Source organism: Hypomesus nipponensis, chromosome 10 (genome assembly GCF_054491055.1).
Source record: "Hypomesus nipponensis isolate SF chromosome 10, ASM5449105v1, whole genome shotgun sequence".
Taxonomy (NCBI): Eukaryota; Metazoa; Chordata; class Actinopteri; order Osmeriformes; family Osmeridae; genus Hypomesus; species Hypomesus nipponensis.
This window is the reverse complement of record NC_140370.1, coordinates 15,752,501-15,771,064: the sequence shown is the minus strand read 5'-3', so window position 1 is coordinate 15,771,064 and position 18,564 is coordinate 15,752,501. Positions and strand designations below refer to the sequence as shown.

Below are 18,564 nucleotides of genomic sequence, written 5' to 3'. Positions count from 1 at the left end.
ACACGGGATAATGAGTCTTTGGTCTCGAAATCATATCTGCTTGGACGAGCTGCCTTCTCCGTGCTCACATCTAATCACCTCAGAGGTAAGAACTTCTTCCAGGAGTTTGTCACAAAGGAAAGTTGATTTTCTTGTCTTAAAGGTTTGTGTGGTTTTTGTGTGCAATTTCAGAAATCCCCCATGATTGTAGATGGTCCTTAGCTGTCTCGTCTTTGCGGAGAAGTTGAAAACCTGTGCGAGGGAGATAGCCCGTAATCAATGCTCAGCTCTACGACGGGAGTAATGTGATTAGGAAGTTTGTGTGTGTGTGTGCGTGTCTGTGCGTGCAAGTCCTCCAAAGGGGGTGAAGGTTGCTCTCCCCTCGACTTAATCAATGCCTCATCTGTAATGGCACACAACCCCCTCCCTGGATCAGTTGGAATTCAAATTCCTCAGACAAACCAGCTCATCGATTGGCCTGCCCCGAGGCTGGAGTAATTCTAACTGGTTGATTGACTCTGCGGGGGAATTTCTCCAGACGAGAGGCAGAGACCAAGGGGTTCAGGAGCTCCATGCAGCCTCTCTGGCCCAGAGCAAATTGAGACGTTTGACTTCTGAGATGTTATGAAAGGTAACACCCGGGCGTTCAGTGAAAAAGAAGATGATCACTGAGCGATAACACGGTGATAAGACCCAAACTGCTGTTTATACTCACACGCTCTAACCCTCATTAATAACACCTACATTACCGAGACGTTCACTGAAATCTGACTTGAAAATGTTAACCTTTACGCCGCTGTGAGGTGATTAATCATCTGTCAGCTGTGGATATGTACCAGATGTGGGTTTTATCGGAGTCCTTCGTGGTACCTTCCCCCGGTTCTTCCCGTCTCCCAGCATGTATTATCACTGGTGTGGCTGTTGGCGCTTAAGGACTTGGCTCACAATGGACACAATAGGTGGTAATGGGGGATTGTTCTGCCTGACAGCTGGAGAAAGGTCACCCGTCATCCCCGTCTTCCTTCTTCTGTTCAGACCTCCTCATCCCTTCCTCCTCCTCTTCCCGCCCACACCTCCTCATCCTCCTCTTCCTCCTCCTTCATCCTCCTCTTCCTCCTCCTTCCCTGGTTAGGTTATTGTACTTTTCTCGTTCTGTTTGTTTCTCTTTTTTTCTCGCTCTCGCTCTCGCTCTCACTCTCTACCTCTCTCGCTCTCCCTCCCTCTCTCTCTCTGCCCCAGTTCCCCTCTGCCAAGCAGAGATATTTCCATCTGTCATCAAGGCTAATCATGAAGACAAACAAGCGTTTCCTCATCAGCGAGAGAGGGGCCCGAGGGACACTGCGTTGGCCAAGGGCCTCCTTCCTGCCTCACTTGGTCCCACTCAGGACCTGCGCTGGCATCACTGGGGTCCCTTTGAATTGGGCTTCATGCTGAACACAGAGACGCAGCCGTGTTCTTGATTTATTGACTTCTGAACGTGGAAGCGGCGTAGCCGGGAGAGACAAACAAAGATTCCCTCTGATAATAATTATTAAAAGGGGATTTTAAAAGTCTGTTCTGGTTCCAGAGGCGACTGTTTCAGCCTCTCTGGTACAGCAGACAAGCTGCTGTGGTCCTTGTTGGTCAGTTCAAGGATCAAGATGCGTGTCCCCTTGTTCCGGTCGGGGCTTTCATAAATACCATCTACTAACCACACTTTAACCACGGTCCGATGCTACATTATCAGTCCCCTGCTCCATTTGAAACCAATGGAAACGCTTGTGTAATGGAAAGCCAGGGTCCTGATTGGTATGTCTCCCTCTATCTTATCAGTTTAGCTGCTGAGCATGCCCAATCAGTGAGCCACACATTCTGGAGTGGAGGATAATGTTGTTTTTCCACGGTTTTAAAGATAGAATTCTCGAGAGGGCATGTCCTTGCTGTTTTCTTAGGTAAATGCTGAGTCTGCAATGAGGGGTAGGTCTTTGGGACAGTCAGCGCACACTCAAGGGCTGTGTTGAGTTGAATTTCCTCAAAAAGAACCTAATTCCAAAACACAGAGATTGCAGTTGAAGTTTGTTTATTCTCGTTCTCAAGTCACTTTTTATTTATTTATTTTTATTTATTTATTTTACTTTTTCCCAATCTCATCAGGGTAGTATAATTTTCCAAAAATATTTCCGCCATAAATAAATATATATTTTTTACATTTCACACTTCAACAGGAAAAAAACCGTTTCTTGATATATTATTTCATTCACAGGCAGTAGTTTTCAGTCATTTCCGCGAGGGGCTAGAAGTTGTACCGGGTGCTTTGCCAGGCAGAGCTGTTTGTCTCTCTCTGTCTCTCTCTGTCTCTCTCTGTCTCTGTCTCTCTCTGTCTCTCTCTGTCTCTGTCTCTGTCTGTCTCTCTCTGTCTCTCTCTGTCTCTCTCTCTCTCTCTCTGTCTCTCTCTCTGTCTCTCTCTCTCTGTCTCTCTCTCTCTGTCTCTCTCTCTCTCTCTCCGCACATTAAAAAGGTCTGCAGAAAAGTGAGTGGATGATAATTGGCGGTTGAAAAGGCCTGATAATTGTCAGAGTTGTAATTACAAGCTCGGTGATGTACTCCGTGCTGTAAAATGGCCGCCCTGAGCACCCGCATCGTAATAATAGCCCCAGTGAGATTGAGGGGTGTGTGGTGGAAGTAGCCACTTTCAGAACACGCTCCAAGGCTTTCTGTTGTTGTGATGCGTTGGCCTGGGCCAGCGTGGTCTGTGTAGGTGTGTTTACTGAGAGCTAAGCTTTTAGCTGGAATGTTTAGGGCCTAATAGCTGACAGGGTCCTTTTCACATGATCATGTGACACCTCTAACAGATGTGTTTAATGTGCTGACCCTGCTCATGCAGCGTGACGTGATGTTTTTTTTAACGACGTGGTCGTTCGAGGGACTCCCGCATTTAACGCGCACTTAAAACCTACTCAAGCGAATCAACGAAAACCTTTCTTGAGTTCTAGCGTTTGCGTGCATAAACCCTCGAGTTCACGTTGGTGAACCCCTTTCACACCCAGCACATTCACTGGTAATAACAACGCCTCCCTTCCCCATCCAGGATCCAGGCCAAGACCAGGGAGCTGAGAGAGAGGCAGGCAAGGGAGAGGGACTACGCAGAGATCCAGGACGTGGCCCGGCCCCCGGGCCCCGACGAGGAGCACCCGTATGCGGGCATCGGCCCCCTGGACACGTCCCTGGACGGGGGCCACAGCCGGCCTCACAGCCCCCGGGGAGAGCTCCACCCCCTCCACCAGCACCACTACTCAGACTCTGTTTACACCCAAGTCAGCAAGGCTCGCAACGGCCGTCCGCCCTCGGCAGACAGGTAGGATGGACGTTCAAGTTCAAGTCTTTTATCTGTCAGGTACACGGAACAACACAAGGTCAGACTGGGCACTGACATTCTTAAGACAAGACAACGCATGCACCTGGCATAACATAACGTATAAGTACACGGAACATCATTTACATCTAGGTCTTCTGTCACACTCCTGTTTGGGGGGGGGGGGGACATCTCTGTGTTATGTCTTGAGAGCTCGTAGAGCAGATGTCTTCACCCCTGGTCATCAGGGCCCGCTGTCCTGTTTGTTCTAGGATGTTTTGCTGCTCCTCCAACACTCCTGATTCAAATGAAACTGATTCATTTAAATCAGCCAGATTCAAATGAAACTGATTCATGTGAATCAGGCAGATTCAAATGAAACAGACTCATTTGAATCAGTCAGACCACAGCTGCTGCTGCACACAAGCCATAGTAGGACTAGAAGAACAATCATTACCTACACACACACACACACACACACACACACACACACACACACACACACACACACACACACACACACACACACACACACACACACACACACACACACACACACACACACACACCCCACTGTGTGCCTGTGTTGCAGCGCAGCTCAGAGGGACTGTTCAGCTCAGGGTTAGGTTGGCGCTGAGCTCTCACGTCGGGGTGAAATGACATTAAATGTCACCGTTCAGCTACCGGCAGACACAGTCAGCTCTGCTGCCGGAGCTGGGAGATTGCCCGGGGGAGCAGAGAAGGGAATTGTTCCACGTTTCTCTCTCTCTCTCACTCTGTTTATTTCTCTCTCTCTTTCTTTTTTTCACTCCCGTTTCTGTCTTGCTCTCTCTCTCTCTCTCTCTCTCTCTCTCTCTCTCTCTCTCCTGTCCTCTCTCTTTCGTTGGTGTAAACACGTTGTTGTGACTGGCGATACCTGTTTGAGGGTAGCAACACTGTACTGAGCGACTGCTCATCTAATTAAGGACCTCTAGTCTGTGCAGACTGCTTGTTCTCTGGTCTGCAGCCGTCAGTGCTGCAGGCCTGGTCTGTCTGCAGTGAGAGACCAGTGGTAACCTCCCTAGTCTGGATAAAGTGATGTTCTTTGTGTAACATCACTGTCCCTCCACACAATGCTGTGTATATTTTATGAGCACTGTGCTTCATTTTTTTTTTATTGATTTATAATTCATTTAGTCTCTACTGGTTTGAATGGCCTTATTATTTTGGTTGCATGCTTGATGATGATTCTAATGAGTTTCTTTCTCGTGTTTCTCTGTGAGACAGCTGTGAGTAGGAGAAATGCATTAGGTCATGGATGGAGTCGTCATCTGGTTTTGTTTCATCGATAACTCTACTGGGAGCCTCTTTAGGCCCTGAACTAGCTGGAGAGAGGCACGTTTTTCACTAAATGGTTAGAACAGCGTAATTACTAGCATGCTAAAAGGAAGTATACAAAATAATGAGTTTATTTTATAAATATAATCAAATTCTAAATCATTTGAGTCAAACATAACTGATCCTCGACAGTTTTGTATGTCGCTCAAGTCTTGAACGACGTCGGTGTGAGACTCGCACAACAGTTCCTTTCAGTAACTCCTCTTCACAACCTTGAACAAACCAGCAACGCAAACACACTTGGCATCTTAACTTTCATCTCCAGGCCTCAAAACATCAGAAAAATATATCTTGGGAAAGAGAAGCAGGAAGTATGTTTCCTGTCCGACCCCCCACTGAACAGGAAGTGAACTCGATCCCTCCCCCCTGCGAGGTTCAGGAGGAGACCCTGTGGATTTTTCTCTGAAGCAGCAGGCATGCTGGTGGTCATGGCACCCCTGCCTGAGTGCTCTGCCTCGAAGCCTTGGAAACCTGTCTTCCATCTTGCCTTTCTCTCCCTCTCACAGTCGGCAAAGCTGGCGTGTAGAAACAGTTGAACCATGAAAACAGGTTTGCCATAGAAACATCACAGGCCAGGGGCTGCATCACAGGCTAGGAGCTGCATCACCTGCCTTTAATCGTGGTCCTTCTTCTTAATGAGATCAAACCTGTTGACCTTTGTTGTCAATTAGTTTTTCAGTTTTTCGCGTTACTTTCCTAACTTTAGGAATTTTGAAAGCTGTCTGAACACTCAACCTTGAAGAATTGTGGACGTCAAAGTATTCCTCCTCCATATCTACTGTTTAAAGCCAGGCTTTCCAACAGACAGAGTCTATAGGCCATCATATTCATGATACTAAGCTCTACATGGCATTGTTCTAAGCAACCTTATGACATCATATCATTACCCTTCCACAACAACATTAATCTTTCGAAGGCCTTGTTTTAGATGACGTGACATTACGTGACTGCCCTCCCTTAATCCAGAAACATGCTGATTTAGGTTAGGTAAGAGGTGATTGGGGCGACAGAGGACATCTGAAGTGTACCGTACGACCTACGTGCCCTGGATTATCTGTCATTTCTTTAAAGGTGGACAGGTAGGCCATGTGCTGGATTGGTTTGGATTACGATAGAAGGTGCGTGTAGTCCAGGCTGCCCCCTCTGTTCTCTCTGGCTCAGAATGACAGCAGGAATGATGACAGGCCGAGAGGCGCTCCGCTCTGTCTAACCCTCCTAGGGTTATCAAACGTCTAACTGGCCCACCGACGACGGCTATGCAGAGTCCCCACAATCAAACCACCAGCTGGGTAAATACAAGGCAGGAATTCATTTTCTAATTGGCCTTGTTTTTTTTCTTGCTTTTTTTTTTTAAACAACGGCCCGTCAGAAATGTCAGTTGGACTGTAAAGTGTAAAATGTGTCTGCCAGGAGCAGGAGAGGAATCCTGAGGGAACCGACGGCCATTTCCTCCGCCCTGAACACCGTGACTGAGTTCTGTCAACTCCATCAGTCTGCTGGCAACAGTGGAAACTGCTGGGCTAATACCTCTCTGAGTGGAGTTGATGGTTTGCCGTAAAGATTTAATGGTGGATAAACTATCTTAGGTAGATGTTTCTTTGTTTGTTTTTGGGTTTTTTGGTACGTCTATTAGGCGATGAGAAACAAAACTCTGCTAAGAGCTTGGGGAGCCTTTTAAGAGTCAAACTCAACTGGGTAAAACCTGAATACAAAAGGGTATATGTTGAAATAACTATTTTTCATAGTGTCACAAGTGATTGTTGTGTGAAATGCATTGAAGGCAATGTGTGCTTCGGGTGATAAGAATAGCTTCGGTCACTTTTGGTTTTTGGCCAAATGGCAAATCTCCTTCTTTCAAACCTTGCTTGTTCCCCCTCACCCTCCTGGTCTGCCAAGCATAATATTGTGCAAAGTTCCGCTTTTTTATCTCTGTAACCTTTTCCCACAATTACAACAAATATTTCACAAGAGGTCTGCGCGGATGTCTGACATCTGGTTACTTTGTCATCATTTAAACGTCTTTGTAGCTCCCTAGACTGTGCAAACACAACGAGAAAACATCATTTTATGAGTCCTTGAGACTGCTCCGTGTCAGTGGCGCAAAGTCACAACAAACACCCAACAATTTAAGCATTTACCGCAAAGTAACGAGGAAATGTAATTCACTTAAGCGTTCGACATCATACGAGCCTGATAATTGTATCGTTGTGGATGTTGAGCGTCGGTTTCCCACAATCCCTTTCATCAGGCTGACAGGAAAGCCAAGTGAATGGTCCCCGCGAGGCGATGTTACTTCACCCGCTCAGACGAGACCTCAGCCAGAGCTCGTCTGGGTGTCACATGATTAGATTCCCGCTCCGCTCCCAGGCTGTCTTTCTCCTTCCTGTGCTTCGTTATATTCATCCAGGACCTGGGGGGATAGGGAGGGGGTAGGGAGGTATGGGCGGGGCTGGAAGGGAGAACGTAGTCTGGGGGGTAGGGGGCGGGGGGGGGTGGGAGTCTGGGGAGGGATAGTGGTGTCGTACACCGTATCACAACCGCACCAGGACCACGGCGTTGGAGACGAACGCCCCTGCAGGGAAATAAGACCCCTCAGAGACCCTGTCAGGGAAGACCACCTCTCCAGGTCGGCGTGCTCGCGCTCTCAGCTGAATGGAGCACGGTCGCAGTTGAACGCCAGCCCAGAGTGGATTTGCAGAGTAAAGTGTACCAAAGGGCAATTCATTCCCCACATTCAACAGGGGGTAATCTCTCTCTCTGTCTCTCTCTCTCATCTCTTTTTATTTCTCTCTCTCATCTCTTTTTATTTCTCTCTCTCTCATCTCTATCTCTTTATTTCTCTCTCATCTCTATCTCTTTATTTCTCTCTCATCTCTATGTCTTTCTCTCCATTCAGAGAGCATGAAGACACCCAGCATGAGTCTCCCCCAGGCACAAAGAAGCACACAAACACAAAATAAACACACACGCACGTAAACACACACACGTAAACACGACTACGCTACATGTCAAACGCCCAGTGAGGTATTCTCCAAACCTCCACAGCAACTCGACATTGAACGACAAGGGTCCAAAGCCTCAGTGACTGAGCTGACTTTAGAGAGGATGCTAGCCCTGTCGGAACACACAGCAGGGACCCCCGCCCTGTCACCCTCCATAACTCACGTATCTGACGACATCTGCGGCGTTCATTTAGCCAATGTTTACGATGACTTTATAATCCATAAACTCCTGACCTGCCCCTCAGCGTGATGTCTTCCTGGTACATCCTCAATCCCAGATTATAACCAAGCGGTTTATGACAGTGTTTATTCCTTCTTTTTTTTATTGATAATTTAATCACAACATTTAGCTGTCATTTCGATGTTCATCCCGGACGCTCAGTTCCACAAGGGAGAGATCATCTGGAGGTATTCTGTTTTTAGAATCCTCAGTTTTCAGGTGGAAAGGAGGCCAGTATGTTTTTACAAGGGTATGTGTGTACTGTATTTCTGTGTGTGTGTGTGTACTGTGTGTGATGGATTTGGAGACGTGTGTGTGTGTGTGTGTTGGCGTGGGATTGCGTGGCACGTTCGCATGGTTGAAGTGTGTGTAGGACGTGTCCAGCCACTCTCCGTCAGCATCACACCTTCTCCTCTTCATATGTCATGTAAACCTCCAGGGGACGCAGGGATTACCCCATCTGTTGACGCAACACTCAGTCAATCAGGCCATAGATCCCCCCAGCACCCCTGACACACACACACACACACACAACCCCCCTCACAACCAGAGTCAGCCCACCCCTTATAGGAGAGAATAGGACAGGATTTGACTACTTACAGTAATGGATGGCTGAATTAGTAAACATTGTGGAACACATGATCATTTTTTCAGTGTATTTGATTTGACCATCTGGGTGCCAGACGTGTCGTATTTCTGACATACTGAGATTAGCTCTGTATACACATAAACATATTTTAATTAACCATAGAGGTTGACTGATATTGGACGGGGGAAAAAAAAACCAACCCTCATTTTTTATTTGAACATCATCTATAACACAGTAGTATTTGTTTTATTTAAAAATGCGCTGTGTGCAGTCGTTTTTCCCGGCAGCAGTGACTAGTAAAGCAAAATGGCAAACGTCAATACAGTTATGTTACCTCAAACCTGCTTTGTCATGTGAAGGCCGCTCCGTGTGTGAGTGATGTGTGCAGTGCGGCCCTGGCCGGAGTGGCCCTCGGGGGCCAGGACGTTGGTCTGAGCAGACAACTGCCCTGGATGATGAGTGAGGCCACTGTAGCTGCATCCTGCTCTCCCTCGCTGGGCAAGAGAACCACACACAGGTCAGCTGCTTCCAAATGAGGGGAAATTACCTGTTAAAGGTGTGTGTGTGTTGTTGTTTGTGTGTGTGTGTGTGTGTGTGTGTTTGCATGTGTGAGGGTTAGTGTGCGTGTGTGTTTGAGGGTTACTGTGTGTGTGAGGGTTACTGTGTGTGTGTGTTTGAGGGTTACTGTGTGTGTGAGGGTTACTGTGTGTGTGTGTGTGTGTGTGCCAGTGGCGGTACGTTGTGTTGTTGCATGCGTGTGTCTGTGGGACAGTTTGAAGGCCAGTATTGACCATGCTGTTGGCAGAATGATGTCACAGTACTCTCATATCTGAAGCCTGACTGACCGAGCACCCCCACCGTGGAAAACCTATTTCTGGCCGGATCACTTAACAGGCTCCAACCTACTCAGAGACAAAGGGTGGGGGGTGGGGAGGGGGGAGGGGGGTGGGGAGGGGGGAGGGGGGGTTAAGCAATATAGAAGTAGCATTTCACCCACACACAAACACATTAACGTTGTTTTCCCTCGAAACGGCATTCAAATCCACTTTCTCATCCGTCATACTAAAGTATTTGATGTCCAACACTCTTAATGGACTTCTAAGGAGCTTAGATCACAGGCGTAATGCCCCACAGTATGCTCCACATTAGTTTCCATTTAATGGCGTGCGTCGGTCCCGGCGTATCCCTCCCCACGGAGAGTTAGATCCCAACCCTCCGTGGTGTGAATCGGAACTGAGAACTGAATGTTACATTTGGAGTCTCTCGCATGGATATTTAGAACGCCTCTCCGACCTAAAAGCATTGTGACCTACATTCTGTGTCAGAATGCGCTTGTTCCATCCATCGGATACTGTATCTGAACTAAATCCTCCCCCAGCCCCCCTGGGGGTACACTGTGGTGGGGCCCCCCACAGAGCATTAGATCAGCCTCGACTGGGCGGGTCGTACCATTTAGATGCAGCTGAGGGGGGGGATTATGAACAATCTAATAAGATTTTTGATTGAAGACTTTAGATCTGAGTGGGGGGTGGCGGGCTGGTAGCATTGTGTAGCTGTGCGATGTGAGAGACACAGACATGTGGAGGGAATCATGTACATAGAAAGTGGATGAACTGTGTTTGAGGGGGATAGAGACCCACCAGGTGGAATTGTAGGTGTGTGTGTGTGTGTGTGTGCACGCTCATTTGTCTCTGTCCGTCCTGTGTCAGAGCTAGCTGGGGGATGAGATTGAGGCCAGTTGAGGCTGGGGGGTGAGATAGAGGCTGGGGGGTGAGGGGGGGTGAGATAGAGGCTGGGGGGGAGGGGGGGGGTGAGATAGAGGCTGGGGGGGGGGAGGGGGGGGGGTGAGATAGAGGCTGGGGGGGGAGGGGGGGGTGAGATAGAGGCTGGGGGGGAGGGGGGGGTGAGATAGAGGCTGGGGGGGGGGGGGGGGTGATATAGAGGCTGGGGGGAGGGGGGGGGGGTGAGATAGAGGCTGGGGGGGAGGGGGGGGGGAGATAGAGGCTGGGGGGGGGGGGGGGGGTCATCTCATCTCCACGTAGCTCAGCAGTACAGAGAGAAATCCTGAGAACATAAAGACGCTTCTGGCTTCTATTAAAGCTGCCTGGTCTTAGTTAAGAGGCTCCACAGATCTGAGAGTGCTCTCTCTGTCTGTCTCTCTCTGTCTCTCTCTCTCTTTATCTCTGTCTCCCTCTCTGTATCTCTCTCTTTATCTCTGTCTCTCTCTCTCTCTTTATCTCTGTCTCTCTCTCTGTCTCTCTCTCCAAGCCGGGAGCCCCCTCCCTCCATGAGGGCTGTATAAACCGTTATCTCCTGACACGATCATCGTAAGGCTCATAAGGAGTGAGAGACTGACAGAGACATGACCTCAGCTGACAGCATGGCCGCTTGTCCCATTAACAGACATCATCCGCGTTCAGAGAGAGGAGAGAGAGGTGAGACTATTCACGTGCAGAGAGCAGAGACAGAGAGAGGTGTTTCCTGTCGGACACTGTGGACACAAATTAAAACTGACATAATGAAGGAAGACTGGAGATATGGGGGGAAAAAGAAGAAGAAGAAAAACCCATTAAAGGTTGAACTTGTCAGACATTGTGGATAGTAGGCCTAGTCACTAAGGCCAGGGCTGGTCATTGCCTCAGGAGAGAGTTACACACAGTTACAACAGACCGTCACGTTTTTAAAATGTTCATGCTCTACTTTGTTTTCCTTCCCCCTTCATTCGGTATTCTGCCACCGTCTAGCGCCTGACGACACTGGGTATAAATGTATTAATGTGCGGATGTTTTCTCTCCCGTCTCCCGTCGGAGAAATTCGCGAGTCATCTTTCAAACGCTTCCCTCCGACTCACCGACAGCGACAGAGAAAAGGGCGAGCCGCCGCGATTAAATCAGACGCGGACGCTGACAGTTTTGTCAAGGCGTCGCGTGCCAAAAAGCCTATTATTATGGCTCAGACGGCTGGTGCTTGTGATTCGCTCGGGCCTTTCACTCACTACGTCACTCATCTTGTATCAGACATGTCATATTCGGGCTGGCAGATGATTAGATCTCAGTGCGCTGGAGAGAATAAACACATAAGCAAGGCCAGGTATGAAACTTTCAGCAAGGTGTTGGGGGTGGAAATGGTCGTTTAGAACGGATGATTGTTTGGCTTTGCCCGAGGGTGTGTTGCTGGGGTTATGTTCGAATGGTAAAATTGTTGTTCCCATGACTACACTTAACCTCGTTAAATCTGATCTCATTGTCACAGTTTAGGATGTGTTTCCTGTCATACGCTCCCCTCCCGAAGATACTAATGATACTCCTATATGAGCAGGAGATGCATCCAAATGGATCACACAAGTGGGCCTACTTCTGCATGTCTGTTAGGTTGAGGGAATGTCCTGGTGGTTTTGAAGGATCATGGCAGTGTGTGTGCGCGCGCGTGTGTGTGTGTGTGTGTGGGGGGGTGGGGGGGGGGGGGGAGGCAGACCTCACCCTGCAGGCTAGCTATCCCAGAATGCTCTCTGTTGTGGGGCTTCAGGTTTCATCCCAGCAGGAGGTCTCTCCAGCGATCCACTAAAGCTGTCATCTACTCTGGACCTGCACACACGGGGCCCCCGTCTCTGAACTGGCCTGTGGAACAGTAAGACTGCCTTCGGAATGGAATGTTGACAGTGGGATCTAGAATCTGGATTTATTTTGGAAGTTCTAATATAATGACTACAGAACAAACATACTTTTGTTTGGCATACAATGCATGTAATATGCACAGACACAAAATGCATACAGTATGGATATTAATATATTTAGGATGACTTTCACAAAGTCATTTAATTAATATTATTAATTTAATGTTTTAATACTTATTTTTCTTTGAAGCGTTTATTTCAGAAGTCATTTTGACAAAGCTTCGAAATGTTGCCGATTGACTCATAAAGGCGCTCTTTTATATGATAATTACAGAGCAAAATATTTAAAAAGATAATTACAGAGAGAAATATTGGAATTGAAGATACGATCATAAATTATTATGGTTCGGAATTCACCGATTATTTCGTCTGTCTTGGTCCTCGGTGAGAAATCCCCCTAAATACACACGGTTTAGTGCACTACACACCAACACAAGACCAAGCAAAGCAATCAGGCCACCGGTATTAATTTGTCGAACACACGACAGGTTTCTGTTCGAGATAAATCGCTAACTTTGACAAAAAAAGTATTGAATTGGCTCTAGTTGTTTGGCTTTGCCAAGCCTCTCTGCTAATGAGCGGAACTCAATTGGGATTATGGGACTTTGACTGACTTCAAAGTAATTACTTCTTCTGCCCGCTCGCACACGCACACAAAAAAAACTTTCGTTCAAAAGTTGTTTTCTTTATTTAATTAAATGAGATGATTTAACTAGAAAGAAGCAATTTAGCTAATTAGGAACAAGAGAGAGGATTCAAAGCATGCTGGGGTTTTCACCAGTAGATAGGCTTGTTATTCTATCTGCTTCTCTGCTGACACTTGTTTGGATCCAGCTTCACTGCCTTGAATTTCAATGGATTCATATCTGAAAATGTGTGTCCCTTTGTGAGGTCGTAGAAATGAGTTACTGCAGCAGTGAGGGGAATGAAGCTAGCATCTGGAGGAGAGAGATTGGTGAAAACTGTCTGAACCACCACAGAATGACTTATTTTGCCCCGATTAACTATGCAAATCTGGTATTGTGGAGAGTATATAAATAGTTCAGAGAGGGGACATGACAAGATTTCTGTTCAAGAAATGCCTTTGCTGTGAGATACGACATGAATACACGCAAAAAAAAAATGTAATTCGGTCCTTCTGATGTACAGAATTGTGCACATTTTACACGCTGTTGAAATAACTTATTTTCCCAACTTAATGTCTTTCTTCCTACAAACGTTATACATTTGAGGTTTAACAAAGACCAGAAAGGTATGACTCTAAAGAACCTCACAGCTTGTCCTCTCTCTCTCAGACAGAGCTAATGAGGTTTTTAAAATCTCCACCAGAGAAAAGCCAAGATTAAAGCAATCCCAATTAGACCCAATTTGTGACATTTTCATGGCTACAGAGTGGGAGGTGAGAGGGGCCGTTACTGAGAATATCCATTTCAGCCCTCATTTCTGAGGAGAAGCAGACCTGGTCCATTTTCTGGAGGACACAGAAGTGCCTCCCCCCTTGGGAGCTGGAGGGGAGGATGTGAGGGGGGGAGGGGGGGGGGTTGTTTTCTGAACAGATTGTAGGGGCGAGTCTGTGGTTTTTAGAGGAGGAGAGGGAGAGGAGGGAAAGCAGTTGAGGGATGTGGTGTTGACAGATCTGTCAGTCTGGGATACCTTGGGTTTTCCTGTCTGTGTGTTGGTGATGTGTGTAGTCTCTCTCTTTCTGTCTCCCTCTCTCTCCTTCTCCTTCCATTCCTCCCTTTCTCTCTATCCATCCAGAGAAGACAGTTGTTAAGGTACAGTACAGGGTAGACCGGGCTACATAACTCTTCACCCTGTATACTGAGACTGAGACTGGGATGAGTGTGTGTGTGTGTGTGTGTGTGTGTGAGAGAGTGAGAGCGTGAGAGCGTGAGAGAGTGAGTGAGTGAGTGAGTGAGAGAGTGAGTGAGAGAGTGAGAGAGTGAGAGAGTGAGAGGGTGAGAGAGTGAGAGAGTGAGAGAGTGAGAGAGTGAGAGAGTGAGAGGGTGAGAGGGTGAGAGAGCGAGAGAGCGAGAGAGCGAGAGAGTGAGAGAGAGAGGGGGGGGGGGATGAGGAGTACAGTCCTTCCCTGAGGGTTTGGAAAGACAGACATGCTCGTTCTCTTTCTCCTTCTAATGATCCAGCTGGACGTAAGAAACAACCAGATATAGCTTGTGTGCTTCTGTGTATGTGTGTGTGTGTGTGTGTGTGAAAGAGAGGAAGGAAGACAGTGTGAGAGAGAGAGTGAGAGACGGTGTGTGTTTAAGACCGAGACAAACAGTCTATCCTCTGCCAGTCCTATTGATCCTGCAGTTTGTCCTGGGCTAATGGATGGCTTTTGGCCCCCACCCCTAGCCCAGCCCACACTCTGTTAGCACAAATAATGACTAATCAATACGTGCTGGAGTTCCCTGGTTGTCCCCTCAACACATGATTTATGCCACAGCGACACCATGTAGCGTCCTCCGCACTCCCTCACTCCAGCTACCAGCCAATCAATTTAGCCAATCAAACTAAGGGCCCTTTCCATCATAGCCAATTATTTAAGTCTGCCGCTCAGGGTTTCATTGGCTGGTGCGGACGCCGCCGTGACCCCGGCGACATCTGATTGGAGCGTGTTATGATTGGGTCTGTCGTCGTCAGCGGGCTGGGAGGGGGGTGTGGATTGATGGTTCCCAGTGGGAGGGGTGGTCAGGGGGGGTCGGGGGGGGGGGAGACCGGAGGTGGGGGGAGGGGGAAGGACGTTGATGGGTGCTGTTGCCTTGGTTCCCATCACTCACTGTCTGTTAAGCAGTTCCTCCGTGTGTGATTTGTGTGACATCATCACACCATGTATGGATTTAGCACCTACACAAAGACTAGCGTGTTCAGTTTTTTTTCAGTAAACAAACACGCTCGTGTGCTTGAGTGCCCACATGTTTGCGTGTGAACTTGTTTATGTAAGAGGGCATATTTGTGCATGTTTGTTATCTGTGTGTGTACATGCCTGTGTGTGTGTGTGTGTGTGTGTGTGTGTGTGTGTGTGTGTGAGTGTGAAGGCAGGGTAAGTGATCTGTCCCGGGGGGGGGGGGGGGGGGCTCCGGTGGCAGTGCCCCCCCTCACAGTGCACCAGGTCAGGCCAGACCACCACAGCCCTCCCCCTATCCCATCTGGTTCCATGGACCCATTCAGGAAACAGCGCTGACAACCAAATATGCTGAAATATACATTTGAATGGCTTCTTTTTTCCCCCCCTCCCTCCCTCCCTTCTCACTAAAGGAGATATTATACTGCCTGAGAGGGGAGTTTAACAGCTTTGATTCTGATGTACAAAAAGGAACGACGCACTGTTATAAGAAGAGACTCTAGAGGAGGGTTGAAATTGTGAACCTTTCCATTTTCAAATGCGATTCATTTAGCAGAAGCTTTTTATCCAAAGCGAAATACAAAAAAAACACAGTACAGTAGAAGATCATGGATGTGGAAGTGTGTATTTCCAACAGTATTTTGGTGGTCAGAGTGGAGGAACAGTGACAGACATATTGTAGCAGCGTGTAACTGCCAGCAGACTTCAGACACCCAGGCTGACCTGCAGAGACGTTATATTCTCCCTCTAATATCGTCTCGCTTCTAATTACCGGGCAGAAATATCTTACTTGGCGTAGCAGTTGTGAGTCCTGCTAATCCTCATTAAAAGAGGGGCTTAACGCAGTTTTGGAATGTATTTTGGGATTTTAATACCATATGATTTACGTTCCTGCTTCGCGTAATCCTGTCATAAAGATCGAATTGGGTGTGAACACCCCATAACACAGACTAATCCCTAAAACCTCTTCTTTTTTCCTCCCCTTCTAATATGCTCCCTCTGACCCTAACTCAGAAAGCTTGTGTTCATCTGACTAACCCCTGGTGTGTGTGTGTCTCCCCCCTCCTCCCATGGTCTCACCTGCTCAGGACCCCCACCTCAGGGCCAGGACACCCTCAGGTACAGTAACACCTTCAGCCTCTAGTGACGATCTCCGCACACACACACTGTAGCATGTAGCGGTAGTACTTCCTGTAGACTCCCAGTCCCTGCTTCCTGAGGAGAACAACATTTAGTCATTTAGCAGACGCTCTTACCCAGAGCGACTTACAGTAAGTACAGGGACATTCCCCCCAGAAGCAATTAGGGTGAAGTGCGCGGCCGGGAATCGAACCGGCAACCTTCTGATTAATAGCCCAATTCCCTAACCGTTCGACCATCTGAGTATGGTTCTTCCCTTTGGGACTAGTTTTCTGAACAGATTCGTTTTCACAATGTTTGCTTCATGTTTGGGCTACCCGCAATGTTTGGGGCTATCCCGTTGTTATGATCAGTGACCTATGTGCACTTTTGTAAAACTCTCTTTTGGAAGTCACTTTGGATAAAAGCGTCTGCTAAATGACTAAATGTGTTAGGACGTGTCTGTCGTGAGGGTGGCTCCCTGTGTCTGTACGCCCTGGAGAGCGATGAGCAGATGCCAACCTTGAGTTTCCTCTCGGTTTCTAGTTGTCTCCTCTGTTTCCCTCCTACTCCCCCCCCCCCCTCACCCTCACCCTTCACAGTCACCTTCTCATGGGAGAGAGCGGGATGTGGCAGTCATGTCACTTTACGGGCACCCAACTCCTCCCTCTCCTTCGCATCCCGCTGAAACTATCTAGCGACCATTAGTGAGGTCACTATGCCCCTGCCCCAACCTCCAGCCACCCCCTGTTCTCTCACACACACACACACACACACACACACAGGGCCGTCCGTCACTTCCAGCACCCCTGGACACAGAGGTAATAGCGCTGGGGTCCTTATTTAAGTGGGACACTTAAGCGCCCCTCATAACACATTATTTATGGCGGCTCTGTCCAGTATGAAAGCAACCTGTGTCAGCAGCAGCTGGCTGGAACAACCTCCAGGGATTAGACTGGTCCCCGAGACCCCTACACACACACACACACACACACACACACCTCGTTACAGCTGGGATCCCTTTCCTCCTGCTCCTCCTCTCTCTGCTTGGCCCTCCTGCCCCCCTGCACCTTCCTCTGGGCTGTCTCTCCTCACCTCTCTCCTACCTCACCTGTATTCTCTACCTCCATCCCTCCACCTCTCCTGTATTCTCTACCTCCATCCCTCCATCTCATCCCTCTCTTGACTGATTTCATACATTCTCATGTAGCCTGCCGTCAGTGAGGCGTTGTGACCCAGTCACTCACCTTTCTCTCCCCTTTTCATCTTCTTTCATCCTCTGTTCCTCTCGCCTCTCCACCCCTCACCCCTCATCCTTCTTAATCCTCTGTTCCCCCCTCTACTGCTATACTCTACACCACCTTCACTGCTGTCATCTCCTCTCAATCCCTCTCTCCTTCTCCGCTCCCTCTACCCACTTCCTTCTCACCCCCCCTCTCCCCCCCCTCGGTCTCACCCCCCCTCCCCCTCACCCCCCCTCCCCCTCTCCCCTCCCTCGGTCTCTCCCCCTCTCCCCTCCCTCGGTCTCTCCCCTCCCTCGGTCTCACCCCTCCTCCCTCTCCTTCACTCTGTCCTTCGCCTCCAGATTTACCTTCACCTTTTCCACTTTCTTTTCATCTGCCTCTTCCTGTCTCTCTGTCTCCCCTCCACACACACACACACACACACACACCAGCTTTACCTTCACCAACCCCCTTCATCCTTCTGTACTCCCCCTCCTACACACACACCACCTCATCCTGACAGCTCAACCTGGTAGGATTTGAACCATGGCGACGCTGTCTGCCCCCCCCCCCCCCCAAAAAAAAGTATATATATATATATTTTATTTTTTTTAACACTTTTTCCAGGCACATTATTTGATGCTCTGCACTTGCGCTGTCATGTATGTGTCTGGTCTGGAGACACACACACACACACACACTCCTGAGCTCTGAGAAGGAGGAGGACAGCTGATCCCCTGCCTCGTGTGGAGCTGTTTTCCAGGTCAGAGGGGAGCAGGTGGAGGCTGGCTGAACGCAGGCCAGCTTCATGGCTTCATACTCTCTGCTCCTGATGCTTTACAGGTGTGAGGAACGCAGTCATGTTGTAGTTTACCTTTTTCATTGACCATCTTAAACAAAGGCTGGTATGGTTTTTTTTTCTTTTTTTTTTTACTATAAAATATTATCTAATATTATTTATGTGAATTCAAGAAGTTAGTTGAGATATTTCTGTCTGTCACTCCCCGCATGTCCGGGATCGTGAACAGTCGATGTGAAGAGCTGATGGGTTTTACAGTAGCGCCCTGCACAGGTGGGAGACAGCCAGCAGGAACATATAAAGTAGCTGGAGGAGTGTTGGGTCAGAGGAGCCTGGGCCTCGCGTCTGCCCTGAAAGCCCTTACACAGAGAACATTCCATCTGTGGGCAAGTCCCTCTGGGTCAGTA

The 18,564-nt window shown here is 48.4% G+C and overlaps 1 protein-coding gene across 4 annotated transcripts in view; it reads left to right on the top strand.

Moving 5' to 3' along the window:
• pard3ab (par-3 family cell polarity regulator alpha, b) overlaps window positions 1–18,564 on the top strand; it is a 141,092-nt gene that overhangs the window by 99,514 nt on the left and 23,014 nt on the right. For all 4 annotated transcript variants that reach the window (XM_084706549.1, XM_084706546.1, XM_084706545.1 and 1 more), the window contains one exon: window positions 3,047–3,313. In XM_084706549.1, the coding sequence (XP_084562675.1) occupies window positions 3,047–3,313 (267 nt within the window). The remainder of the gene's footprint in view (window positions 1–3,046; window positions 3,314–18,564) is intronic.